Here is a 27,907-nt window from a genome sequence, read left to right as displayed (position 1 = left end):
ACCCCCTCGATATTCTCTGTGCTCCCTCCCCCCTGCAGTTTTGCTCTTTTTTGGTTTGGTTTGCGGGTCACATCCAGCAGTGCTCAGGACTTACTCCTGGCTCTGCACCCAGGGAGCACTGGTGGACCTGAGTCAGCGTGCAAGGCAAGAGCCCCCCCCATCCCCGCTGTTCTCTCCCCAGCCCCCCATTTCTATTTTTAAGTGAGGTAACAAATCAAGCTGCTTCACGGCTGCAGGCTGGAGGCCACAGGGGTGTGGAGACGGGTCCGTCGGGGAGACCGAGAGCCCGGTCCGGGCTGAGGGGCTGGTGGTGGCACTACGGCCAGCAGCTGAGAACAGGAAGGAGCCAAGTGGGGGTGGACACAGCTGTGCTCGTGCTGCCCTGGACAGTGCCCCCGTGACCCCTTTATTCATCCAAATCAGGCCCTTGAGACAAGTTTAATGGTCGTTTCCAGGGTCCTGCCAGAGGTCAGAGGACACACAGCAGAGGTAGCCTTCGCGCCCCTCAGCAGCCCCGGACAAGGCACCCACAAAGGCTGAGGGCACCCCACTGGCCGTGGGGCACTTGGGCGGGCTGGGGCGAGCGTCCTGCAGTCAAGGCCCCGGGTGCTGGAGATGGGGCCGTGGGCTCCGGGCGCACAGCCCCAGAGGCGGGTGCGAGGCCCGCCTACACCCCTCTGTTATAGAACAGCTCCGCCTCCTCCGTGGCCGCCTGGATCTCCTCCTCGAGCTGGCTGCTGGGGATCTGCAAAACACAGCGGAAGGTCACTCTGCAGCGGCACCCAAACACCGACTCAAATCTGAATGGGGTTGGTTTGGGGGACATTCTCAGCAGTGCTCTGGGGACCCTACGGGGTACCAGGAATCAAACCAGGGTGGGCTGTGTGCAAGGCAAGCTCCCGCCCCAGAGACTCATGGCTCTGGCCCCTATTTTAATTTCGAGATGAAAGTTTTAGGAGGGAGGGGGCTGAGGCCCTACCTTCAGGCCCTACTCTTGGCTCTGTGCCCACGGGTCACTCCTCGGTGGCTTTGGGGTTCCACTGGGGCCGGCCACATGAGAGGTCAGCGCTTTCAGCCTCGTACGTACTATCTCTCTGGGCCCTAAATGTATCTCATGAAACTGGATTGATGAGTCACTGACGTTAAGTGCCGCCTAGGTTTCAGAGGGGGCCGCCTGACACTGCTCAATATCCCGCCTGGAACGCCAGTGCCACTGTCCCGTAAACAAACGAGGGTCTCTGGGTGCGGGGACGGGCAGGCCGGACAGCCCTGGGAAAGCCTCCTCACAGAGCCGACCCCTCGCTCACCGCCCCAGGCAAAGTGGGGAGGTGGCGCCTCACCCGTGCAGACCCCCATGCGGCCCCTCCCTGCCAAGCCCACCTCGGACGTAAGTTCAAGATCCAGCAAACGCCAAACCTGCTGGGCTGGGGGGGGGGGTGGATGGAGGAGGCTCCAGGGAGTGGGGTGCGTGGCTCTGGGTTCGAGCCCCCAAGCAATCCTGAACTCCATTTCCTGCTCCACTCTGGCCTCTGAGATCCTGTCCCCCATCCAGCCGGGCACTCCCCTCCCTGCGTCTTGGTGGTCAGCCCCGGGGGCCCGGTTTACAGTGTGGTCCCCAAGGACTGAATGTTGGGGTATGCATTCCGACTGAGACCCTCGGCATGAAATCGGGGCCACGGTTCATGGGTTTGATGGCGACAGTGGCTAGCAGCTCCCAAACATGACAGAAAGTTCTAGAACACTGCCATAGAGAAAGAACTGCTGGACAGGGCATCCCTACAGGACATTATAAAACACCTTGAATCACTGTCACTGTCATCCCGTTCCTCATCGATTTGCTCGAACAGGCACCAGTAACGTGTCCATTGTGAGACTTGTTGTTACTGTGTTTGGCATATTGAATACGCCACGGGGAGCTTGCCAGGCTCTGCTGTGCGGGTGGGATACTCTCGGTATCTTGCCAGGCTCTCCGAGAGGGGCGGAGGAATCGAACCTGGGTCGGCCACATGCAAGGCAAACGCCCTACCCGCTGTGCTATCGCTCCAGCCCAGAAAACACCTTGAATATCACTAAATAGTTTTAATTTAATTTGGTTCTGGGGGCCACACCTGGCGGGGCTCAGGGGACCAGATGGATTGCCGGGGATCGAACAGGGGTAACTACCTTCACCTGCTCTCGCTTCCCGCTGTTACAGGTTTACGGGAAGGAAACCTCGGGCTCTGGTCCTGGGGGAGAGGGGAGGGGAGAGGGGGAGGGGGGAGGCGGGCGGGGCCTCACCTGTCCGATCTGCGGGTACATGCTGAAGGACAGCGGCACCATCAGCCCCAGCACCAGCACCGTGCACGACAGCTTCAGGGGCCACAGCGACCACGGGAACCGCACGAAGATCTGCGACCTGGAGGGGCAGCGGCCAGCCCTGAGGGACCCCTGCGGGCACCCCGGGAACACTCACCCCCAGCACCCGGTGGGGAGCACGCGTGGGGCCTCCTCTCCCAGCCCCGCCCCTAGGAGACTCGTCACCCCCTGGGCCCACACCGGAGGCGGCAGTCACTCTCACCAAGTAGCTCACCCTGTACCCCAGGGCTCCCAGGCTAGGCCACCGCAGGCAGCTGGGCCTTATTCTGGGCAGTGATGTGACCTTGACCTCTGACCGTAACCTTGACCTCTGACCATGGGCCCTGGGTCAGAGATCTGACCCCTGTGGTGGGGAGATGCCAAGAATTGCAGACAGGAGCAGGAGTCCCTTCCTGGGCTGTTAGCCACAGGACGATGACAGGGTTGAGTGACAGGGTTGGGGGACACCCCGTGGGTCACCCCCGGGGCCCTAGGGCAGCGGGCAGTGAGCAGCTTCTCTCCCCTTGCGGGCTGGCAGCAGCGTCCCGCCCAGTGAGCAGCCACGGAAGGGACAGTGGGTGCCTTTGGCTCTGCTGCTCCCTGGACACCAGCCGTGGCGTCCCCGTGGGTCCCCAGACTGCCAAGCAGGACACGGGGCCACCAGCTGGACTCGGTGGCCTCCTCCCCCGGGGGGCCTCGGGCCAAGGGAAGACCTTCTTGTTTGTGTAGGGGCCACACCCAGCGGTGCTCTGCGCTCAGAAATCACGCCTGCTGGCCTCCACGGACCGTCTGGGGCTCTGGGGATCGAGCCTGGGTCGGCCGCGGGCAGGCAAGCGCCCTCCCGGTGCACCCTCGCGCCAGCTACCACTCACTTTTTTTTTTTTTTTGCTTTTTGAGTCACACCCAGCAATGCACAGAGGTCACTCCTGGCTCATGCACTCAGGAATCACCCCTGGCGGTGCGCAGGAGACCATATGGGATGCTGGGATTTGAACCCGGGTCGGCTGCGTGCAAGGCAAACGCCCTACCCGCTGTGCTATCGCTCCAGCCCCAACCACTCACTTTTTCAAGAAGACGGAGAAGACTTCGGGGATGAGCGCCGAGGTCCCGAAGAGCAGCACCCTGGACGTCGCCGTGTCCTTCACGGCCTGGTGGGGGAGGGGTGTGGGCGGTGGGCCGGGACCAGGTGCATCCCTGCATCCCTGCACCGCCCGGGGCCCGCGCCAGGCAGGCGGCAGCTCTTGTCTCTCCCACAGTCACACAAACACGGGGGTGGCGCTGGCGTCAGACATGGAATCCCCTCCCGTCTCCGCCAGGGTCTCTGCAGATGCCCCCCCCACCCCACATCAACCAGCACAGGCAAAGCGGCTTCACTGGCAATGCAGCGAGCAGCCTCGAGGAAGGCCAGAGAGCCGCCGAGGGCACCCCCTCCTGTGGGTGCCCCCTAGAGCCCAGCTAGGAGGGCCTGGCCAGGTCGCTGCGTGCATGCAGCTTTGATTCATGGAGTCAAGTTTGCTGTAAACCCCAGTTGGACCGAACACGTACAGTTTGTAACAAACTAAGGGTTCCCTGGGCCCCAGCCTCCAAACACAGACCCACAAAACAGCCTAGAGCAGTAATGAACAATCCAAAGATAACAGGCCACAACTGTGAATGAACTGAAACTTTTTTTGTACTTCCTCCCACCCCTGCCGCCTTGGGCGACACCCGGCGATGCTCAGGGTTCATTCCTGGCTCTTCACCCAGGAATTCCTCCTGGTGGTGCTCGGGGGACCATATGGGGTGCTGGGGATCAAACCTGGGTGAGACATGTGCAAGGCACATGGCCTACTCCTGTGCTCTCTCTAGCCCCGAAGTCAAACAGGTTAGCCAAACATTAAGAAAATGAAAGAAAGAGGTCAGGGAGACAGGAGAGAGGGAGTGACCGGCCTGGGTTCTACCCCCAGCGCCCCCTCCCTAAGGTCCCTGGAGCCCTGCCAGGAGAGATCCCTGAGCACTGAGCCAGGAGTTAGTTCAAGTATTACTAAGTATAGCCAAAAAACAAAAAACAAAACAAAACAAAAAGGAATCGCAGAGTTGAACATTCTACCATCTTCTCTCTAACATCATTACACCTTTCACTGAACTGATTTGAGGTTGGGCCACTGGGCCACCCCGTGGTGTTCAGAGATCACTCCCTGCTCAGTGCTCAGCCTGTGGGGCTGGGGTGTGGTGTGCCCGGCCCCTTTCCTGTACTGCAAAACAAGGGGGCCTGGGGGGGTGGTCTCTGCTCAGAGTGGGTGCCTACTGCACCCTCCTGGCCTGAGCCTCCCACCTCCGGCCTCCACCTACCTTCCTGGCTCCCCTCTCTGCCCAGGCCACCAACGTGCCCCTCAGTTCCCTCACCGGGGCAATAAACAGGCGCTTCCTGGAGCATCAAAGCAAAGCAACGTGCTCAGTGTCAGTGAGAACATCAGCGGAATCAAGGGGTCCCTGCTGCGGGGGCAGCCAGCGCCCCTGTCTGTCTGTCTGTCTGTCTGCCTGTCTGTCTGTGGGGCTGATGTCACGTGGCCCAGGATGCAAGCACGCAGCTCGCCGGGCCCGCCCAGGAGGACAGCGTGGACTGGCCATCTGATCAGGGGCCGTGACCAGCAGATAGCTCAGATAGCGCAGTTACGCATTCCTGAAACCATAGCTGAGCCTCGTCACACGCCCTGCGAGGGACCAGCTGCTTACACACGCAGGGCCATGCACAGCAGCCACAAGGGTCTTGAGGAACTGGTTATCTAAAAAGATAACTTTCCGGGGCTGGAGCGATAGCACAGCGGGTAGGGCGTTTGCCTTGCACGCGGCCGACCCGGGTTCGGATCCCAGCATCCCATGTGGTCCCCTGAGCACCGCCAGGGGTAATTCCTGAGTGCATGAGCCAGGAGTAACCCCTGTGCATCGCCGGGTGTGACCCAAAAAGCAAAAAAAAAAAAAAAAAAAGAAATAAAAAGATAACTTTCCCTATCTTGTTTTTCTTCTTAAAGCAGAGCAGCAGAAAAAAAAAAAAGAGCCTTTCTTTTCCCCCTCAATTGGCCTTCCTGCAGCAGACACGAAGCGCTGCTGGTGAGAACGGGGTTATCCCGCTGGCAGGCTGGGGCTCGGGGGCGGGGGTGGAGGGGCTTCCAGTCCAGGGACAGAGACGGCAGGGAAGGGACAGGCAAGGGCATGGCCAGAGGGTGGTGCCAAGGAAACACCCGCAGATTTCAGACTTGCTCCAGCCTTGAAGGCAGAGAAGCGGCTCCATCCCTGGCCCGGCCCGGCAAATGGACCGTCTCTCGCCTGGTCCCAAGTGCCCGGGCAGAGCCTGGGTGCCTTCCTCCTCTCCCCCCAACGAAAATGCTCCTTGACTTTACAACAGGGATATTCAACCAGCAGACACCAGACCAGAGCCAGGGGTGGCCCAGAAGACAAAAATTCACTTGGATTATTTTTTGTTTGGGGCCACACTCAGCAGTGTTCAGGATTTGCTCCTGGCACAGTGCTCCGGGCTCACCCCTGGAGGGCTCAGGGCACCAACTGTGGGGTGAGGGACCGAAGCCAGGCTGGCCACGTGTAAGGCATGCATGTCCCCTGCCAACGCCTCCAGACCCTCACAATTAGTTCTTAGTTTTCTTTTTTGTGCTTTTTGGGTCACACCCGGTGATGCACAGGGGTTACTCCTGGCTCTGCACTCAGGACTCACTCCTGGCGGTGCTCGGGGGGCCCTATGGGATGCTGGGAATCGAACCCAGGTCAGCCGCGTGCAAGGCAAATGCCCTCCCCGCTGTGCTATCGCTCCAGCCCCCAATTAATTATTAAAAAAATAAATAAATAAGGGCTCTTGCTGATGCTAAGCCGTGGTCATCGTGGTCATCAGTTCCGGGTCCACGTGGCTGGTTGTTCGTCTCCACACCCCAGGCCAGGACAGACCCTACCGTGCGGGAGGGTGTTTCCCAGCTGGGGCGGCCACCCACAGTCATTCTGTTGTATTTACTAGTTTCTTTTGGGGTGGGGGAGGGGGCACCCAGACCCGGCACAGCTCAGAGCTTACTCCTGGCTCTGCACTCAGATCACTCCTAGGGGGCTCTGAGGTCTACATGGGATCCCAGGGATCGAACTCAGGCTATAGATCACTCACCGGCCCCGGACAAGAGATGAGCAAGCACTAAGGCCAGGGTGCGACCCCTCGAGCACAGCAGTGACCCTGGGGGAGCACCACATGCCTGGGACACGGCAAGAACATGCACACAGCATCCCCGGAGTGAGAGTCCTGGTCACGATAAACACACAAACAGCGGGGGAGGGGGGTGGAGAAAAGGAGGAAGGGAAGAAGGAAGGAATGAAAGAAAACACAGGGAAGGGGCTGGAGCGATAGCACAGCGGGGAGGGCATGTGCATTGCACGAGGCCAACCCAGGTTCGACCCCTGGCATCCCATATGGTCCCCTGAGCACCACCAGGAGTAATTCCTGAGTGCATGAGCCAGGAGTAACCCCTGTGCATCGCCGGGTGTGACCCAAAAAGCAAAAAAAAAAAGAAAGAAATGAAGGGAAGTCAGGAGGGAAGGAGGGAGGAGAGAAGGAATGAAGAAAGGAGAGAAGGAAAGGGAGGGACAGGAGGAGGGAGGGAGGGAAAGGTGGGAAGGGAGGAGGGAGAGGGAGGAAGGAGAGGAAGTGATGGGAAGAGGGAAAGGGGGGAGGGAGAGAGGGAAGGGAGGGGGGAGGCGGGGGAGGAAGCCGAGGGTAGAGCACGCCTGTCTGTCGGGCAGCTGCAGCCCGGCTCCCACCTTGGTCCCGGCCTTCCGGGAGTAGCCGATGATGTTCCCTTCTCTGTCCATCACCTCGATCCCGCGCATGGGCTCCAGGCTCCGGGTGGCGACCACGTTCATCCCGCTGATGTACGCTGGGGCACGGAGACAGGCGTGAGGATAGGGCCGGTCTCGGCCGTTACGTCACGGGCGACGGCTCGGGGACCCCCAGCTCCCTGCCCACCGCCCCCTTCTCCACCCTGACGTCACCCACCCGGGATGCACCCGGGTCGGGGGCGGGGGAGAGATGCCTGAGGCCACCATCCTTGCTCCCCGCTACTCTGGCACCCCCCAAACCCAGCCTGGCTCCCTCCCACCCAGACTCTAGAGACCCCAGGACCCTGGAGCTAACCCCCAGCCCTGCTCTGCTGCAGCTGGTTTGACCAGATCCCTGGACGGTCACTTCCAAATATCCCCACTGACATCATCACCCCATCACTGCTGAGGCGGGGTGATATCAGTGAGCACCCCGGAATCAGAACCCCGGCTCATGGGGGCGGGGGCATGGCTTGTGAAAGGGGCGACAACGAGGCCGGCCAGCCCAGAGTGTTAGCACGAGCCCCTGCACTGTCACCTGTACTCGAGGGGCCACGCCAGCCCTATGGTGGCCTCTGTCCCCAGGCTGGGCCGAAGGAAGCTACCAGGCAGAGCTGCAGAGCAAAGGTCGCCCGGGCGACCCAGGGCGGGATCTGGGCATCTGCAGCCATGACCCCTCCACACGGGGCGGCCAGGACGAGCGGGGCCCCGGGCTTACCCAGGAGGAAGACGGGCAAGGATTTCCTCAGCAGAGAGTTCTTCAGTGGCGCCTTCAACACCCAACGAGGAATCAGCTGCCAACGAGACAAGAACCTTCCTGGTCTGGGACCAAACAAACCCGCCCGCTGGGGGGCTCAGGCGCAGAGAGCCGGGCCCGTCCAGCAAGGCCCCAGCCCGGCCTGCCAGGGCTCCTGGGCACCCTTAGTCCTCACGCCCGCTGCCTGGGCCTCCTCCCTGGCCTCGGGTGACAAAGCCCGGCCGCACGGCCTTCACCCTCCGGGGACAGAGAGCAACAAAGAGTCCCTCAGCTCAGTGCCAGGCCTGGATGCAGGTAGCTTCCTTAGGGATACTGTGTACGTGTGTGTGCGTGTGTGTGTGTGTGTGTGTCCCACACCCACAATGCTCAGGGCTGACTCCTGGTTCTGTGCTCAGGGATCACTCCTGGTTCTGTTCAGGGAGCCATATGAGCTGCTGGGGATCGAACCCGGGTTGGCGACGTGCAAGGCAATTATACTCTGAGTAGACCCCAAGGCAGCGCAAATAGGAATGGGGGAACCCCCGAAGTGGGGGTGACATGCTTCATGGCAACGCTCACTCTACTGGAGAGGTGTCTGCCCAACCCGCGAGAACTGGGCCAAGCCTTGCCAGAACCACTGGCCACTGAGCATTCGGGCTGAGAAGCAATCCAGGCTTATTGGACGCTAAAACTTCCATGTTTAGGGCCCGGAGAGATGGTACTGGCCTTGCATGCGGCCCAGCTCCGTTCAGTCCACTGTCCCCAGGGCCCCGAACACGCAGGAATCACCCAAGCTCACAGCTGAGCAGTTCCCGGGCACACGGCCCCCACCCCCCAACAAACCCGTTTAAGAGGGAACGTTCCTCTGCAAGCAGAGGAACTAGGGTTCTGGGTTCCGGTTTCCGAACGCAGCAAGGGGTGCTGGGGGTCAGCCCGGAGCCCCAGGGCTTTGAGCATCTCCCCGGACGAGGAAAACGGTTTAAGGATGTGAGGGGACACAGTCAAGGCGCTTTTCGAATACCTACTCCAAAGAAGGTGCAGGACGCCGTGACGCCTGCCCCCAGCAGCAGGCTCTCCACCGGGCCGCGGTTCTAGGGAAGAGCAGAGGCGTCTCAGGAAACACAGGAGGCGTCTCAGGAAACAACAGCTCTTGGGGGGGGTCCCCAGGACGCACAGGGGCTGCACGATTCCCAGCCAATCAGTCTGTCCGGTCGCACAACGGTGCAAAGACGCAAGGCTGCCTCGCCCTGCAGGTCCCCAGGTCCCCCTGCCAGTGCTCGGTCCCCAGGAACCCCTGCCAGTGCTCAGTCCCCAGGAACCCCCGACAGCGCTCAGTCCCCAGGTCCCCCGACAGTGCTCGGTCCCCAGGAACCCCTGCCAGTGCTCAGTCCCCAGGTGCCCCTGCCAGTGCTCAGTCCCCAGGTGCCCCTGCCAGTGCTCAGTCCCCAGGAACTCCCGACAGCGCTCAGTCCCCAGGTCCCCTGCCAGTGCTCACTCCCTAGGAACCCCTGACAGTGCTCACTCCCCAGGAACCCCTGACAGTGATCAGTCCCCAGGTCCCCCGACAGTGCTCGGTCCCCAGGAACCCCCAACAGTGCTCGGTCCCCAGGAGCCCCTGACAGTGCTCACTCCCCAGGTCCCTCCGATAGTGCTCAGTCCCCAGGTCCCCCTGACAGTGCTCGGTCCCCAGGTCCCCCTGCCAGTGCTCAGTCCCCAGGAACCCCTGACAGTGCTCGGTCCCCAGGTCCCCCTGACAGTGCTCAGTCCCCAGGTTCCCCCAACAGTGCTCGGTCCCCAGGAACCCCCAACAGTGCTCAGTCCCCAGGTCCCCCTGCCAGTGCTCAGTCCCCAGGTCCCCCTGCCAGTGCTCAGTCCCCAGGAACCCCTGACAGTGCTCAGTCCCCAGGTCCCCCTGCCAGTGCTCAGTCCCCAGGTCCCCCTGCCAGTGCTCAGTCCCCAGGAACCCCTGACAGTGCTCAGTCCCCAGGTCCCCCTGACAGTGCTCGGTCCCCAGGTCCCCCCAACAGTGCTCAGAGACCCAGGTCACACCCAGTGATGTGTGGGACCTAGCATACCGGGAATGAAGCCCAGGTCGGACGCACGCCAGGCAGGAGCCCTGACCACTGTGCTACCTGCCAGCCCCAAACACCACAGTGCAGCCAGCGAGGGGAACTGAAAGCAAGCGGCAGGCCTGGCACAGGGCACAGGGCCTGGCACAGGGCACAGGGCCTGGCAGAGGGTGGCAGCACCGCCGGGCCTCCCTACTCACGTAGCTGGCGTTGCCGTTGACCAGGTTGAAGGCGGTGCAGTAGGTGTACAGGGAGGCCTGGGGGAGGGACAGGACACGGTCACGGTCACACGGGCCTCCCCAGGACGCAGGGGCCAGGACGCGCGATCGCAACCAGGGCCAGTACCTGAGGCAGAACCATGGACTTGAGGGTTTTCGTGGGCAGGAGTGACAGAAACACCTTTGAAGCAAAGAGAACAAGAGCAGAGTGTTCAGAGCCTGCGGGGGGAGCTCGCGGGAACAAAGCGGCAGCCCGGGAGATGGCGGGGGGTGCCCAGGAGGCCGGGGACGATGGACACCCCAGTCCCAGGGGCGGGGCGGGCCCAGCCGTGGCAGTGCGGGTGTGTGCATGGGGCGAGCGGGAGGGTCAGCACGGGGCTCCCTCACGACCGTGCAGGTGTCCGGGACGGGGGCTCAGAGCAGCGGGACCCTGGCCAGGAGGTGGGGGACCGACTCACCATGGGCGCAGTGAAGGGCAGGAACGCTGCGGGGAGCAGAGGGGAAGTGAGAGGGCGCTGAGCCCACCCTCCCGCCACCCCGCGTCTCCCCTCCTCCTAGAAATACCCGCCTGGGGGCCAGGGAGATGCGCAGGCCCCGAGTTCGATCCCTAGCCACAGGGGTCCCTCCCTTTTGCCCCCCAACACCACCGGGCCCAAGCACTGAGCCATCCTACCCTGAGCGGGCCCCGGGGCGTGGGTGCTGGGATGAGCCCGGGGGTCTGGTTCTGGGACACGCCACGCCGTGTGTCCAGGGCACCCAGGACCCAGCCCCCGCCCCTGTGGGCAGTGCTCGGGCCCGGGCACCCGGCCCTGACAGGCCACCCCACACACGGCCGAGCGGACGATGCTCGAAGTGGCCCCGAGACCCCATAGGGGCAGCTCTGGGGGCCTGGAACAAAGGGCTCACTAGTGGCTGCCACCTTCAGCCCAGGCCCCCGACCTCTGACCCCCGACTCCTGACCCCCCCCCCAGCACCGTTGATTCCAGTTTTGGATTTTTTTTTTTTTATTTGTAAGAATTTTTTCCTAACTGTGCTGGGGATCGAACCCAGGTAAGTGCTACTGAGCCATGAACGTGGCCAATACCCAGAATTTTAGTTCAAAGGATCCTCAACAATGGATTGTCTTGTTTTGTGGCCACACCTGGCGATGCTCAGGGGGTTCCTCCTGGCTCTGTGCTCAGGATTCCTCCTGGTGGTGTTCAGGGGACCATATGAGATGCCAGGGATTGAGCCCGGGTTGGCTGTGTACAAGGAAAATGCCCTCCCCGCTGTCCTATCTCTCTGGCCCCAACAACAATGGAATTTAATTCCCTTGTTGCAGTGAGATCAAAATGTAATGCCCAATGCTTGCACTGATGAGTGACAAGTCCGGAGCCCTGGCTAATGACAGGCTTTGGGGGGGCGTCATGAAGCGGGTGGGATTCAGTTCAGTCGGCCCCTCTTCACCAACGCCGCAAACGGGTAGACACGGCTCAGGGCCCCATACTTGCTTTTCTCCACCATCAGCCCGACACCCTTCAACTCCTTTGAGGGGCCTGGGGGATGGCTCGGTGACAAGGAGCACTTGCCACGTGAGCATGTGACCATGGGTTCGCCCTCCCCGCCAGTGCTGCCCATAGGTACCGAGCACGATCCTAGCAGCTCTGCTTGTGGGGGGACTCCCGTTCCCCCTGAAGGGTGGCAGTGTCTGTCACGGCCAGAGTGAGTGGGCAGAGACACGAGCACTTTAGGGTTGGGAGTGTGGCCCGGGTGAGTACCGGGGTGAGAGCCCCCAGCAAACACGAGAACCAAGCCCCCAGAGAGGACACGTGCAGCAAACAAGTGCACCCCGGAAACTGCCACGACAAGACGGCAAACACAGTTGCCCCATCAGCACCACCACGGAGGGGGAGGAAGGCATCGAAGTCTCTTTCAGGCTGTCTCCGCTGCCAGGCGTGCTTCTAGGAATGAGTGGGCCCGGAGCTACGAGGGCGAGCGTCTGTGCTGGCCTGAACAATGCCAGCAGTGACCCCAGACCACCACGTCTGGAGGGGCACTTCCAGGCGTGGCCCAAAATCCCAAAGTAAGAAATTCTGCGAGGAAACAAACATTGAAGCAGGGGCTGTGAAGACAGCGCAAGGGGATGAATATAAACTTCGTGTCAAGAACAGCCACCTTCGGGCTGGAGCAATAGCACAGCGGGGAGGGCGTTTGCCTTGCACGCGGCCAACCCGGGTTCGAACCCCAGCATCCCATATGGTCCCCTGAGCACCGCCAGGGGTGATTCCTGAGTGCAGAGCCAGGAGTAACTCCTGTGGAGAGCCAGGTGTGACCCATAAAGAAAAAAAAAAAAAAATGAACAGCCACCTTCAAAGCTGGCACCTCCCGGAGCAATGCCAGAGCACAGGTTCCGGAAGAGCCCCCCCAAGCACCGCTGAGCTTGGTCCCCAGTGAGCCAAGATGAACTAAAAGAGTGGCAGAGGGGCTAGAGTGACAGCACAGCGGGTAGGGCGTTTGCCTTGCACACAGCCGACCCAGGTTCGAATCCCAGCATCCCATATGGTCCCCTGAGCACCGCCAGGAGTGATTCCGGAGTACAGAGCCAGGAGTAACTCCTGTGCATCAACAGGTGTGACCCAAAAGGCAAATAAATAAATAATAGAAGAACAGTAGAGTTGTCTACGGCGGCCTCACTGCCGCCCACTCACCTGCAGGCCGGAGGGGGACGGGGATGAGCCTGCTGCTGTCGGGGTGCACCGTGGACTTCAAAAGGTGAACACCAAGGTTAGTCTGCGGCCTGGCCTTACCCAAGGGCAATAATCAGGAAGGGCTGACACTTACGAGACTTCTCTTCCAAGCTTCCATGATCTAGAAAGAAGACGTTACATTCGCCGGCTGGCAAAGGCCACCGGGCAGTCTCTCCTCGCCGTCTCCCTCCCGGCCACCCACTGCCCCTTCCACAGTTGCCGGCTGGACCGTGTCTACCACACGCAAAATGAACCTGAATCAGTCGAGTCCCTCAACACCAGGCCAGGGATGAGTCACAGAAAGAAAAGAACCCAGGGCTGGAGCCATAGTCCAGCGGGGAGGGAGTTTGCCTTGCACGCGGCGACCAGGGTTCGATCCCTGGCATCCCCTACAGTCCCCTGAGCACTGCCAAGTGTAATTCCTGAGTGCAGAGTCAGGAGTAACCCCTGAGCATCGCCAGGTGTAATTCCTCAGTGCAGAGCCACAAGTAACCCCTGAGCATCGCCAGGTATGACCCCAAAACAAAAACAAGAACAAAACAAAAAACGAGAGAGAGAAAGAAAATGACCCAGGGCTGGCACTGACCATGCACATGGCCAACCCCTGTTTGACCCCAGCACAAGAGGGTCCCCCCAAGTGCCATCAGGAGTGAGTCCTGAGCACAGAGCTGGGAATAAGCCCTGAGCTCCACCCCGTGTGGCCCCCAAAACAAAAGAAATTAAAAGGACCAGAACATAACAAAGACCTAACCCGCGGCCTCAGGTCCACACCAATCTGAGGCTGAATCCAGCCCGCCGGGTGCCCGCAAGAGGCTGCGTCTGAGCAAACACCAAACTAGACGTCATCTAGAGCCCCGGTAAGTCTGCAAAAAATATGAAGACAAGGGGGCCAGAGGGAAAGCCAAAGAGGGAAGACCGCAGCTGCGGCCTTGGTTCAAATCTGCGGCACCACACACGGTCCCCCGAGCACTGTCAGGAGCCACCCCTGAGCACAGAGCCAGAAGAGCCCGAGTACCACCCGGCACGGCCGCATCCCAGTACCGCCCCTCTGCCCAAAAGACTAAAGCTGAGTGCAGGCCGGAAGGATGGCGCAAAGGGCTGGAGTGCTAACTGTGCACGAAGGACCACGTGGCCCTCCAAGCAGGAGCAGGCCCCAGCCGCACCCAGAAACAGCTCCTAAGCACTGCCAGGGGACCCAAAAATCACTGCCAGGGGACCCAAAAATCAAAGCAACACTAATGCAGTTCTCTTATTTATTTATTTTTTTTGGCTTTTTGCGTCACACCGGCGATGCTCAGGGCTGACTCCTGGCTCTACACTCAGGAATCACTCCTGGCGGTGCTCGGGGGACCATATCGGAAGCTGGGAATCGAACCCGGGTCAGCTGCATGCAAGGCAAACGCCCTACCCGCTGTACTATCGCTCCAGCCCCAGTTTTCTTCTTTCTTTCTTCTTCTCCTCCTTCCTTCTCCTTCAGCTCCTCCTTCTCCTTCTTCTTCATCTAAATTTTCACTTTTTGGGTCACACCCGGCTGTGCTCAGGGGTGACTCCTGGCTCTGCCCTAAGGAATTACTCCTGGTGGTGCCTGGGGGACCATATGGGGTGCTGGTGACTGAACCTGGGTCAGCATGTTGGCAAACTCCCAACCCGCAGTGCTATCTCTCCAGCCCTGATCCAGTTTTCAAAAGCTGTATCTCTGGGCCGTGCTTATAATATCATAATCCCACCTGATTTTGGATCATCTCAGGCCAGATCAGCCGGTGGGCCCAGCCCGCCCACCCCAACATACCCCAGGAACATACCCGGGGGTCTTCCGAGTCAAGTTTGAAAGCCTCTTCATTTGTTAACAGTATTTGCCGTGATTTTTCAATTTTTTCCTGCAGATAAGAAAAGAATCAAGAAGGTTTCATCGCTCAGATTGTCCCAGATTTAGGAATGACACGCGCGCTCACACTCACTGCCACAGGGGACCCAGGCTCCACACAGCCCGGCCTCCCAGCCCGTCTGATGGGCCCCACGACCTGCCTGGTCATGGCATGTGGCCGGAGGGGACCCCGCTGCAGAAATGGGGCTGGCTAACAGGCCCCTCCCTGGGCTTTGTCCCTTTCCTCCTGTCCCCCTCCCTGCCTCTCCTCCAAATGCTCCCCAAAGTGTGCTCTGCCCCCAGGGACATTCCCCCCAAATGCATCTGCCAGTCGGTCATGTCTCCCAAGTAAAAACAAGAGGTCAAGACCACTCGACGTCAAGGCTCTCAAAAGAGAAGTCTCACGTTCCAGAACCAAACGTAAGTAAGATTCACTCTGTCCCGAAACAAGAACATACTTACGATGGAGAGGACCAGATTGGTAGGGTCCAACAGCTCTGTCCACTGAAGAAACCTCTGGAAAAAGGACTTGAGAGGGGAGAGGACCAGAGAGGTCAGTGGCAGTGGACACCAAAAGGGCTGGTGCTTCAACAGGGCTAACTTCTCTCTGGAGACCCTCACAGCGCTCTGGGAGCCTCTGCTTCTACCCGCGCATCTCCCAGGATCCTCACTGCAGGCCCGCCTCCGACGGGCGGGAAACTGAGGCTCGAAACGGCTCGTGCATGCATTTTCCACCCTGGAAAGGGCCTCTGTCCCTGCTCTCGGCAATTCTGACACCAGCTACTTGATTACGGCCCTGTGGAAAGGTCATTATTCTGCTAATATCTGTTCAGAATCCCCGGGGGCTGCGCGCTCAAGCGCGCGGTCTCTCCTTCCCGGTTCGGCGGTGCGGAGGGTCCTACGGGGCTGGGGCTGGGCCTGGGTTGCCCCACTGGGCAGTTGCGGCGGCGGGGCTGCAGGGAGGGCGGCTCCCCCCTGCCCCTCCGCCGGGACGCAGACCGGGGGCCCTGGGTGACAGCCCGGGCGGCCGCGAGCAGCGGGCGTTTCCTCCGCGTCCCCTCCCGGGCGCCGAGGAGGGCGGGCGGCGGGGGCTGCGACCACGTGCGCGGCTCAAGGTCAGCAGGGTCGCCCGGGCCGGCGGCCGGTCCCCGCGCCCCCCGGCCCCTGCCCCCGGCGCGCCGAGCCCGCGCGTACTTGGCGCTCGACGATCCCGAAGCGCACGTTGGGCTCCATGCGGGCGGCGGCGCTGCAGCCCGGGGCCGGCGGCCGGCGCGGCCACCTCCTCCCGCTCCCCTTCCGGCCCGGCGCGGCGGAGGCGGAGCCCGGGGCCGGCGGGGCGGGGCGGGGGAGGAGGAGGAGCTGCAGGAGGAGGAGGAGGAGCTGCAGGAGGAGCTGCAGGAGGAGGAGGAGGAGCTGCAGGAGGAGCTGCAAGAGGAGGAGGAGCAACTGGAGGAGGAGGAAGAGGAGCTGCAGGAAGAGCTGCAGGAGCTGCAGTTACTGCACGAGGATGCGCCGGAGGAGGGGAGAAGGTGGAGGAGGAGGAGGAGGAGGAGGAGCAGGAGCAGCGGCCCCTGCCGCTCTTGCCCCGCCCCGGGCTCCCTCCTGCAGCTGCCGGGATGGTTCGGCTGTCCTGGGCGCTCGGCCTCCGCCCCGGCCCAAGCACTAGGCTGTAGGGCCCCGCCCCGTCTGCCTCTACTTCTGATCTGTGCTTGGGCGTCCTTTCCCTCCCTCGGGGCTGGGGCTTCGGGCGGCGCTCTCAGTGTCCACTCTGGGGCGCTCATACGCACCCCGCGGGCCCGTTGGTTGCCTCCTTGGCCCTCCCCTCCCCAGCTGGAATGCGGCCTTGGTTGCTCCCCTGCCACGTGATGCGGCGTCTGCAGTTCACGGTTCCCGCTCGGCAGCTCACACGCTTCCCCAGCGTCCAGGCTCCAGCCCTGCGGCCTGCGGCTGACTAGGGGCCCGCGCCTTGGGTTCCTCTGGCCTGGGGAGCGCGTCTGCTGTGCAGGCGGTGCCGTAAACGGGCACCGGGAATGGTGAAGCGCAGCTTTTCCACACAAGAGGCCCGGCTCTGAAACTAATTTAGCTACTTAGAAAAGGAAAATTATCAAGCTCCTACCTACATCCCCCCACCCCACCCCCGGTCGGTGATGCAATGGGTCAGGGCGCTTGCCGTGCAAGGGGCCAACCTGAGTTCCAGCCTGAGCATCCCTGGGTCCCTCCAAGAGTGATCCCTGAGCAACGCTGTGGCTCCAAAACAGAAGCAAATGAAAAAAACAATCCAAGTTCTCTGCTTCCAGGCACAAGGCCTCTTGAACCCGCCCCCTCCCGCTGGCCTCTGCCCCCAGCATCCAGCCTCACCCACTCTCTAGAGGTTGTCACTGAGCCTCCTAAGCGGGACAGACACCATGTATCTGCAGCCTCTCTAGATCTTCCTTCCCATCAGCCTTTGCAGTTTTCCACTCATGCAGTTTTGGTTTTTGCCTTTTCCGTTTGTGTCTCTAGAACAATCACCGGTGCTCTCCAGGGCTGGCTTCCCTAAATTGACTTTATTTTTTGCTTTCTGGGTCACACCCAGCGTTGCTCAGGGGACCTCATGGGACCACATGGGATGACAGGGATCACACCCGGGTTGGCTGCATGCACGGCAAACACTGTATGTTCTTTAGTATGGCTCGGACCCTCTAAACTAACTTCTTCGGTTTCGAGTCCACTACTAATTTTTTCTTGTGGTCCCTGAATTAAATGCTACAATATCTTTTCATTTAATTATAAGGGAATTAAAGTGCAACATATAAGTTGAGACAACAGTGTCAATGTAAGTATTTTACAGGGGTGACCCGCAGCACAGAGCTGGAGAAGGCCCCACGCATCAACGGGTATGGTTGAAAAACACAAAAATGAAAGAGGGAGCAGAGACAGTACAGGGGTTAAGGTGCTGACTTAGATGCAGCGACCTAGGTTTGGCCCTTGGCACTGCATATGGTTCCCTGAGCACCCCCAGCAGTGACCCCTGAGCACAGCCAGGAGTAAGCGCTGAGCAAAGCTGGGTGGGTATGGCCCAAAGACAAGAAAAAAACGAGCGCAAATATTTTAAAATATCTTTATTTTTTCACTATATGTTTATTTTTCAGGAAAGAAAATAATTACAATGATTTCAAATATAATCCCTGGATTCAATAAATATCTTTGATAACTATACTCAATCAATAGCTAGAAATACATGGTAAGTCGGTTAACAAAGTAAGTAAAATGCCTAGATAAACGCTCAGCGGTGGCAACATGCAAGGTCAGTAGAGTCACTCTGCCACTGTGTTTCTCTAAAACATGATTCACATTTGTTTTGATCACATAAACATTCATTGCGAAAGTCCAACTACTGGTGCTAACATTGATTAAAGAAAATGCAGCTTTACATAAAGAAGAAGAGGTGCAAGAAGACAATTTCAGGACTTGATCAGAGGCCTCCGAGGCTGTGTCTGGCCGGGACAGACTCGGGCAGGCCAGGGAAGAGCATCTCCTCTCCCACTGAGGGCGTGACCCACAGAGTGGGAGAAGCAGGCACCCCAGCGGCACGGGATCCGTCTTGTTACCCGCCAAGATTATGAAGCCTGCACCTGCCCGGGGCTGGGTCTTAGCGGTCAGGCAAACACAAGACCTAGGCTCAATCCCCGTTAGGCAAGACAAGACCGAGAAAAAAAAAAAAAAAAAAAACTCAAGCAGTATTAATTACAGAAACATAGCGCGGGATTCCTGGATAAACCTCTAGAATGCTGTCGCGACTGCGGTTCCGTGGTGGCGGGAGAAGCTGCGGGGTCCGTGGGGGCTACTGGTTCACCTTCTCAAAGTACTCTTTGGAATCCGTCGGGTGCGGCTTGATCTGAAAACACAGCAACAGCTAAGTGGGTCCCTGCCAGGACCAACGTCTCGAGAGGAGCGGAATCTCTCCAGCTTTCACCAAAGCCTGCGCCTGTGCAGTGCCTGGGACCGACGCCCCGCCACCCTCCCGCGGGCGGAGCAGGGACTAGTCCTCTGAGCGCAGCCGCAGCCCTCTGCTAACGAAGCGTCTGTTCCTCTAACCCACACGGGGACATTCAGAGACAGGCACAGGCTCTGCCCAGCTCAGTCCCTAGCATCGCACTGGAAGTAGTGCCCACACACACACAGGCATGTGGCAGGCCTGTGGCTGTGATGCACACACACCTCAATGTGAGGGCCTGGGTCTCAGCAACCCAAAGAGAAGAAAATGAAAACTCCATTAACAGCCCGTCCAGGGGCCAGGGCGGTAGCTCAGTGGTCAGGGGCCTCAGCCCTACAAGTGCAGGGAGCTGCAGTGACCCCTGCATACTGCCCAGGGCAGCGCCTCTGGGCACCAGCTGGCTTAGGCCTCTGGAGCAGAGTTTGGAGGCAAAACAAACAAACAAAAAAAGGCAAACCAACCCCACCTAACTCGTGCCCTGGCCCCCTGTGGCCCCGAGAGAGACTGACCGTAGGCGAATCCGGCGTCCAGTTGGCGGGGCAGACCTCTCCGTGGGTTTCCACGAACTGGAACGCCTTCACCAGGCGCAGGGTCTCTTCCACGCTGCGGCCCACGGGGAGATCATTGATGCTCAGGTGCTTGATGACTCCATTGGGGTCGATGATGAAGAGGCCTCTGGAGTGGGATTTGCCTCATGAGCAACACCCACAATGGAGCACAGCCCCCCTCCCCCCCCACACAAAGCACGTATTCAGCCTCCCTCTCACGCTCAGAAAGGTTTCCTTCCTCACGCAAAGGCTCTCATCCCTTCCTGTGAGACGCTCTGCCGGGGCAGAGGGGAATCAGTGCACCACGGAAAACAGGCCCCAGGATCCCGTTTGGAGATGACCCCATGTCACACAGACTCGAAGGCGCTGGACCACAGAGAGCAGAGACTGACTGGGATCAGCAAGCATTCTTTGGGCCACTGGACCAAATCTTGGCAAGGAAACGCAGGCAGACGGGAAGGGCTGAAAGCACGTTTCTCTCCAATCCGTAAGCACCGGTGAACTGAGTGGCCGCTTGGGCACACGAGAGAAAAGGCCCCTGGGAAAACCCAAACAGGGGCAGCCTGCCCTCTTAAGCACTGGCTCATGGGTCTGAGGCCCTGCCCTGGGGTCTCATGTTGTCTGCAAGCTGGCGCTGCTGGCCTGCAGGGCTGACCTGTCCACCTCAAGGGCACACAGCAAATGCGAAGGGCAGGTGAGAGAAAAACAGTAGGAAAGGTGCCCGCCCTCCGCCCGGGCCTGGAATGTCACTGGGGCGAGGTCCTGGAGGGCTGGCAGGGCCCCTGGGCCCCAGAGAGAGCACAGCCACAAGAGGCTCCACCCCCTCATCCCTAAAGGCGAACCCTAACATCAGCCACACTGCATCGGCCCGGAATGGACCTGGAGCCAGGGGCAGGTGACCAGGGCCAGGCGCAACCCAGCTGAACAGCAGGACAGCACAGGGGCCACTGCAGGCTCCTCGAGGACACCTCGGCCGAGCCCTAAGCACTGACTCTTCCAGCAGAGGCGGCTGAGCAGAGCATATACCTTGCACGGGGCCGGGGGTGGGGGGGATGGGGACGACACCGGGGTCAGCCCCGAAGCACCAGGAGAAATAAAGACAGAAGGGCCGCGCTTGGCCAGGGTGCGTTCTGCACTCGGGGACAAGGGCCGGGCGCGGAGCGAATGACGGTCTGGAAGTTACCAGACCTCCCGTACTGCCACCTCACAAGCAGCCTGGAGGCACCTGTCCTGTCACTGAGTCAGCCAGGCCCAATACCCTGCTCACCCAGTCAGACAGGGGCCAAGCCGTACCCCGACCCGACCCCCTGCCCCGGTACCTCAGCGCGAGCCCGGGCCCTTCCAGCAGCACGCCGTAGTCTCGGGAGATCTGCTTCGTCAGGTCCGACAGCAGCATGATGTTCATGTGGCCCAAACCGCCGCTCTGAGGAACGCAAACGGGGCACTGGTCACCCTGGGCGCCCTCCCGGCCTAGCTGGCCGACAGGTCATCTGAGACGCGGCCCATGACCGTGTGTGAGCAACGAGAAACAGACGAAACTGAGATACGCATGGCCAAGCAGACAGGGAGGCTCAGATCAAACCAAGGGCCTAGATCAAACACCTCCCCCCAATTCTTTGTTGCTGGGCCACACCTAGTGGTGCTCAGGATCACTCCTGGCAGGGCCAGTGGGGAGGGGGCCATATGGGAAGCTGGGGATCTAACTGAGTCAGCCACATGCAAGACAAGTGCTCTACCAACTGTACTATTGCTCTGGCCCCTAACCACCACCCACTCCACACATTCTTTGAGTATTCTTCCAGTTGGAGATTAAATTTTTTTTTCTTTTTTGGTCACACCCGGTGATGCACAGGGGTTACTCCTGGCTCTGCACTCAGGAATTTCTCCTGGCGATGCTCAGGGGACCATATGGGATGCTGGGATTCAAACCTGGGTTGGCCGCGTGCAAGGCAAACGCCCTCCCCACTACGCTATTGCTCCAGCTCCTGAAGATTAATTTTCGATGCACAAAGGTCAGTCATAAGAAAAAATACTCTGGGGACCAGAGAGATAACATAGCCAGTACAGTGCTTGCCTTAAATGAGGCTGACCCGGGTTCGATCCCCAGTGTCCCATATGGTTCCCCAAGCGCTGCCAGGAGTTAATTTCTGAGTGCAGAGTCAGAGTAAGCCCTGATCAGCATTGCTGGGTGGGGCTAAAAACCAAACAAACAAAAAATACTTTGAATAATTTCACTGACAGTCTGGCAGCGGAGCACAACATTCTAATTCTCCCACACAAGGTCTCAGGCAAGAATACTGCCCCCTGCAGCTGGAGAGCACACAGCACCCTGGCGCCGTACATGGGCCTCTAAGCTCCGTCAGCAGTGATCCCTGAGCAGAGCCAGGAGCAAACCCTGAGCAAGCCAAGGGTGGCTCCTCTAAATATACGAGACATAAAAAATACCACCCCTGCTCCACAGCGGTACAGAGCGGGAAGTGCTGGGCCCTGCCGTGCGGAGCCCGTGGGTAACCCCGTGGGTAACCCGGGCACAGCAAGAGCACACAGTTGCGCCCGCCGGTCAAGCCTGAACCCCGGCAAATACAAGGAGTGGGGAGCAGCCACGCGTGCGTGCGGGGAGCTGGGCAGAGCTAAAGGGGCCTCCGACAGGCTCGCCAGCGGGCAGGCTGGTCCTTCGGGCTCTGTCTCGTCTCCCTGGGCGCAGGGCAGGGATGGACAGAGGTGTGGATACCTTCCGGGGTGTGTTTATCCAGGCCAGATGGCAGAAGTGTGAGTCCACCGACACCGCGACGACCTCACAGTTCACGTCGTGAAACTCATTAGCTTTGTCACTGAAAGCCACAATCTCTGTAGGACACACAAAGGTGCTGGAAGAAGGCAGAGAGGCTCATCAGAGGGCGCCAACACAGGGGCAGGTGCCAACCGCCCAGCGGGGGCAGGGAGGGCCCAGCACTGACTCAGCTCCAAACAACCAACGCAAGGGCCATAGGGACAGGACAGCGGGGAGGGCGTCTGCCTTGCATGCAGCCGACCAGGGCTCAATCCTCAAGTCCCATAAGGTTCCCTGAGCACTGCCAGAAGTAATTCCTGAGTGCAGAGTCAGCGGTAAGCCCTGAACATTGCGGGGTGTGACCCAAAAAGGAAAAAAAAAAACCCAACCGCCCTAAGCCCACCCACCCACAAATGAGCTCAAAGGGCTGGTAAATGATGTGTATGCAGGAGAATCTGATCCCCACAACATTAAGGTCTCCACAGCACCACTGGGAGTGACCCCGGAGCCCTGAGCCAAAAGCAGTGCCAGCACTCCCCACCCCCACCCGTGTTCTGTGTCAGGTGTGGCCCCAAACCAAGTAAGAACAGGACCGAATGGAAACATGCAGGTGACACGGCTGTGCGCATCCAGGAGCCATTCTGGAGACATCCACAGCCCGACCTGGGCCGCGTGACTCCTGCCCCTTTACGGGGCCCTCACTACTTCCCTAGGCCCTAAGTAAAAGCATTTTACTGAAAAAACCTTCAGGGGCCAGAGAGATAGCACAGTGAGCAGAGCATCTGTCTTCCATTCAGCCAACCCAGGTTCAATCCCCAGCACCCCATGGGTGCCCCATAGGGTACCCCTGAGCCCTGCCAGGAGTAAGCCCTGAGCACTGCTAGGTGCTGCCCCAAAACAAAAACACGTAAACCAAAAAAGAATTATACCAAAAATTGGGAATGGGGAACATAATCTAAGAATCAAGAAAGCATTTTTCTTAATTTTAACCAAGTAGCTTCATGAGAAAATTAATGTTTGGCTCATTTTCCTCCAGACCAGTATGTTACAGAACCCCTGGGCACAAGTCATTTTAAACACCCTCCTTTGGGGGCCAAAAGCACAGCCCAAAGGCCCAGGTCAATACCGCAAGGTCCCCGGAACACTGCTGGGTGTGACCCATGAGCACTGAGTCGAGCATAAAGCCAGGAGCAATCCAAAACCGGGGGGGGGGGGAATTATGAAAAATCAACAGTCCCCCTTAAAAAAACTGCCAACACCCTCCCCACCACATCCCCACGGATGGCACCTCAGAAATGTACTGCGACCTACAAGGCCCTGGGAAGAGAGAAGCGGAAGGGAGGGGAGCGGCAGGGAGAGGCGGAGGGGAGCGGAGAGGAGCAAGGAGTCCGGACCCTTCCTGGCCGTGGCTCCCTGCAGGACAGGGCCATCACGGGAGGGCAGATACTCACAAATCCAAAGGGTAGAAGAAGAGCACCAAGTATTTCCCCTTGAAGTCATCCAGGCTGATTTCTTTGAACTCTCCGTTGACCACGGCTGTGCCCTTGAAATGGGGCGCGTGCTGGGTCACGGCGGGAGCACTGTACGAGGAGCCTGGAAGAAGCAGGGATGGGGCTTACCTGCTGCAGCCGCACACATCTCCCAGGCAACCGGGGAGCAGAGTCAGTCAAGCACAGGGGCCCGCCCAGCTACACACCGAAGATGATTTTCTACTGGCCTTCGGGATGCCGAGTCGCCCGGAAATGCTAGCCAAACCAAAGGATTCCGGGGAATTCTGGAAGACGCCGCAGGAGATGGACTCTCCGTCTGGGTTGTGGCAGGAGACAGCTCAAAGCCATGCACACTTAGACCGCAAAAGGCCCAGGCTTGACCCAGCACCGCAAGGACCCCCCACAGTGCTGGGAGCAGCCCCCAAACAGGCTCCGGTGTGACCCAAGACAAAATAAGTCTGCAATTCTTTTAATATATATATATATATTTTTTTGCTCTTTTTTGGGTCACACCCAGCGATGCTCAGGGGTTACTCCTGGCTTTGCACTCAGGAATTACTCCTGGCAGTGCTTGGGGGACCATATGGGATGCCGGGGATTGAACCCAGGTTGGCCGCGTGCAAGGCAAACGCCCTACCCGCTGTGCTATCGCTCCGGCCCCTGCAATTCTTTTAAAAACTAAAGGGCTGGAACCCCGGGTGGGGGAAGGTGTTTGTACCTTCCGCCTTTTCCTCCCCGGCAGCACGGTGGCTGCCACCTTTTCAGAGCCTACTAGACAGCCAGGTATGAGACTGCAGTAATGAGACACGAGGGGCCTCACAGGATGGGGGGTGGAACTGGCCCTTCTCCCCGCCCCAATGAGGCCCCGAGTTGCCTCCCACAAACGGCTGTTGGCTCCTGAACGGTCATGATCCCAGAGGCACACAAACCAATCTTGGAACCCAGCGTCTTTTGGCAGAAATGCCTCCAGACTTATTACTAAAATATCAGAAATCCAAAATCTTTGCAGCCGTGTGACATCATAAGCTCTTCATAATCAGCAATAGAAAACAAACTGCCTAATGATGCCTTTTCGGCAGGTCTGAATGTTGGGGAAAATTCCAAGTAATAGTGGTGTGTCTTTTGTCAAAATATTGAATATGATCAAAGTGGAGAGAGAGTAAAGTGGAAATCATCTGCCACACAGGCAGGGGGAGGGGTGGGAGGGGGGTACACTGGGGTTCTTGGTGGTGGAAAATGTGCACTGGTGAAGGGATGGGTGTTTGATCATTGTATAACCGAGACTTAAACTGGAAGGGTTTGTAACTGTTCTCACGGTGATTTAATAAAATAATAATAATAAAGGACTGGAGCGATAGGAGATAAGACACTTGCCTTGCATGCAGCCAAACCCAGTTCAAATCTGTGGCCCACATGTGGTCCCCGAGTAGGCCAGAAGTCACCCCGAGTGCAGAGCCAGTGGTGACCCTCTGTGCCAGGATTGAGTCTGAGCATCACTGGGTGTGGCCAAAGAACCAACCCCCCCCCCAAAAAAAAGGAAATACTTTTCAATTTCAGGGCAGTAACACTATGAAGCTTTTCAGAGTATTTCACCCACAAAGATTTTTAAAAAGAATTTATTGATTCACCTTGAGAAACACAGCTGTCAGTTGTTCATGATTTAGTTTCAGTCATACCATGAATATTCTGGCACCCATCGTCACCAGTGTCCACTTCCCTTCACCAATGTCCCCAGTTTCCCTCCCCATCCCCCACCACAAAGGCTCTAGAAATGGAGGGGCAAGGTCCACACAGCCTCCAGCTCCCGAGGTGGACCCACCCCCTCCCCAAAGTCCTCAAAACAGGCGGGACAAATCTGAAGGAGGGGTGTGTGAACAGCTCTCGCTGATCTCGGCAGAACCCACTTTCTAGGATGTGGAGTGTAAACCTCGAGAAACAAAGCTGCCTTCCTCAGACCAGGCCAGACCGTTCGATCAGCCCATGGTCCGCTGCGGCCAGCACACAGATCTCATCCAAGGGCCTTGGGAGGCGGCAGACACCCCATTATCTCACTCCCGCACTCCCAGGCCCAGAAGAGAGCAGAGATGTCCCTGCCCCACCCTCGTGTCCCTCAGCACAGGAGATAAAGCCTCTGTCATCTCCCAGAAAGCCCAGACACAAGGACAATGATCAGAAACTGTCCACGCCCTGGTCTGGCCCGGACCGACTTGGCAAGTCCGGGGCCAGCGGGGGGCATCTGGAAGCTCCCGGTGAGGCGGTATGGCAGCGAGGGCGCCTGTCCTTGCACACACCTGGTCCCGGGCACCCCCTAGGGTCTCCCAGCTCAGGAGGGATCCCCGAGAGCAGAGCCAGAATAAGCCCTGAGCACCTCTGGGTGTGTCCCTAAAACCAGGCACAAATGAAAAAGGAGCAGCAGCTGGCAGTGAGTGAAGGGAACATCCGCCCCCCGGCAGGAGCAGGCCGTCCTGTCCTGGGCACCCCAAGGCACAGCACTTACTGGTGCTAAAGGTGTATTTGGCTTGTCCCGAGGCTGACCACAAAGCATTGGTCAAGCAAGTTCTTCCAGAAGTGGCAGGTCTTAGGGCCGCAGAGGCAGAAACAGCCCATGGGAAGGCGCTCAGGTGTCGGGCAACCTGGAGAGAGAAAAGCTCTGTGACACCAAGGACTCCCGCAGCAGTGGCTAAAGGTGGCCCCGCACCCCCGTGAACCAAACACTCCTGTGAAGCAAATGCCCTAAACTCCATGTGGGCTAAATGGAGTCTCTAGCCCTCTGCTTCCTTCAAGAAAGCCTGGAGGGGCGGGGCTGATTAGAAGACTCAAAGTAATCAATAGTATAAGTAGTTTGGGGTTGGAGCCATAATATAGCTAGCCGGGAGGGCGCCTACCTGGCGCCGGGCTGACGGGGTTTGATCCCCAGCACCCCATATGGCCCCCGGAAGTGGCCAGGAGTGATCTGTAAGCTCATGGCCAGGAGTAAGCCCTGCCCAACACTGGATGGGGCCCTCAAACAAACAAAAAACAGTAACAAGAAGCAAAGTGATAGTGAATGCACTTTAACAACGGCAACAAAAAAGATACAAAGTTGCTATCAAAAGGAGGAATCGGAGGTAAGATCAACTAGCTCAATGAAGACCGCCTTCAGGTGCACCCACCGCAGACCCAAGAGGCAACTATGTGTCACTAGAGTGACCATTTCACTACCTCCCAATCAACTTCAAAGTATCTCTTTGAGTACATACAAATTTTATTTTAAAAGTATAAATGGGTGTTTAAAAAAAGGCAACAGGATGCTGCTGAGGTGTGGCGTGGGAAGAATATGAAAACTCCACACTCGGAAGGACAACACGGGGCTGGGGAGACAGTTCAGCGCGCACATGCTCGCGGGGCCTGGGCTCCCTCCTCCGCGGCCCCCGCACCTCCACGCGTAGCCCCCCAAGCAAGACAAAACCAGAAACAGCAACACACGGGGCGCCACCAGCAGCGGGCACCTGGCCAGACCCTGCGGCTTTCCGGGCATGCTAAGTCAAGGTTTTCCTTAGGAAAAAAAAAGTCAAAAACCACAAAAATTCAAGGCCCACCGCCGCGCAAGCGAGTGGAGCAAAGTTCGGGCGCTGGGCAGCCTTGGACGCGGCTCAAGGGAAACGCTTGCTCAAGCCCGGGGTCCGGCCTGAGTCAGGAGGAGCCCGCGGGGTGGCCGGGGGCCCGCGCAGACGCCCAGCGGGGGTCCGGGCGGCGAGGACCGCGAGCCCGAGGCCGGGAGAGGCCGCGGCGGGCACGGAGGGGCGCCCGGGTCGGGGCTCGGCACGCGCCGCGGCGCCCGGGAGGAGGCTCCGCGCAGGCGCACGGGGCCGCGCCCGGCCCGGGAGGCCGCTGGGCCCGCTACCCGCAGACCCCCGCCCAGCGGGCCGACGGGGCGCCTCGGCTGCGGCGGGGCACGCGTCTGGGCAGCACGTTCCCCGGAGCCACAGCGGCGTCTCCGCGCTCGAGAGCGGCGGCCACTCACCGAAGCCCGGAGTAACCTTCCAGCAGCCGCCGCCATCTTCGCTGCGCGCGGGAACGCGGGAACCCGGGAACGGGGGCGGGGCGAGACCTGGTAGGGGCGGGGCTGAAGGGGGCGGGTCCTCATATTGGGGCGGGGCCTAGAGAGGCGGGGCCTTCGGACACGGGGCCTCTTAGCTGGACGAGGCCTAGGGCGGGGCGGAGTCTCGGGGGCGGGGCCTGGGGGACAGGCCTCGGTGGGTGGGGTCTCGTAGAGGGCCCTCGGTGGGAGGGGTGGGGCCTCAGTAGGTCGAGCCTGGTTGGGGTGGGGCCTCGGGGCGGGGCCTCGG

The 27,907-nt window shown here is 59.4% G+C and overlaps 2 protein-coding genes across 2 annotated transcripts; both read right to left on the bottom strand.

Moving 5' to 3' along the window:
• Positions 1-424: 424 nt before the first annotated feature.
• Positions 425-16,140, bottom strand: SFXN4 (sideroflexin 4). Its single transcript, XM_055119620.1, has 14 exons — positions 15,990-16,140; positions 15,258-15,323; positions 14,734-14,808; positions 13,026-13,052; positions 12,893-12,947; positions 10,664-10,689; positions 10,333-10,386; positions 10,188-10,244; positions 8,944-9,009; positions 7,901-7,976; positions 7,126-7,241; positions 3,397-3,482; positions 2,278-2,395; positions 425-745 (listed from the first exon to the last, which is right to left on the bottom strand). The coding sequence occupies exons 1-14, from the start codon at positions 16,026-16,028 to the stop codon at positions 668-670; spliced, it is 939 nt and encodes a 312-aa protein (XP_054975595.1). The 5' UTR covers positions 16,029-16,140; the 3' UTR covers positions 425-667.
• Positions 16,141-17,881: 1,741 nt separating this feature from the next.
• On the bottom strand, positions 17,882-27,676 carry PRDX3 (peroxiredoxin 3). Its single transcript, XM_004611889.2, has 7 exons — positions 27,583-27,676; positions 26,077-26,212; positions 23,541-23,682; positions 22,051-22,186; positions 20,639-20,742; positions 19,281-19,446; positions 17,882-18,672 (listed from the first exon to the last, which is right to left on the bottom strand). The coding sequence occupies exons 1-7, from the start codon at positions 27,616-27,618 to the stop codon at positions 18,619-18,621; spliced, it is 774 nt and encodes a 257-aa protein (XP_004611946.2). The 5' UTR covers positions 27,619-27,676; the 3' UTR covers positions 17,882-18,618.
• Positions 27,677-27,907: the final 231 nt, after the last annotated feature.

Source organism: Sorex araneus, chromosome 11, assembly GCF_027595985.1.
Source record: "Sorex araneus isolate mSorAra2 chromosome 11, mSorAra2.pri, whole genome shotgun sequence".
Taxonomy (NCBI): domain Eukaryota; kingdom Metazoa; phylum Chordata; class Mammalia; order Eulipotyphla; family Soricidae; genus Sorex; species Sorex araneus.
The sequence above is the reverse complement of the archived record's forward strand: the minus strand, read 5'-3'. Positions and strand labels throughout refer to the sequence as shown.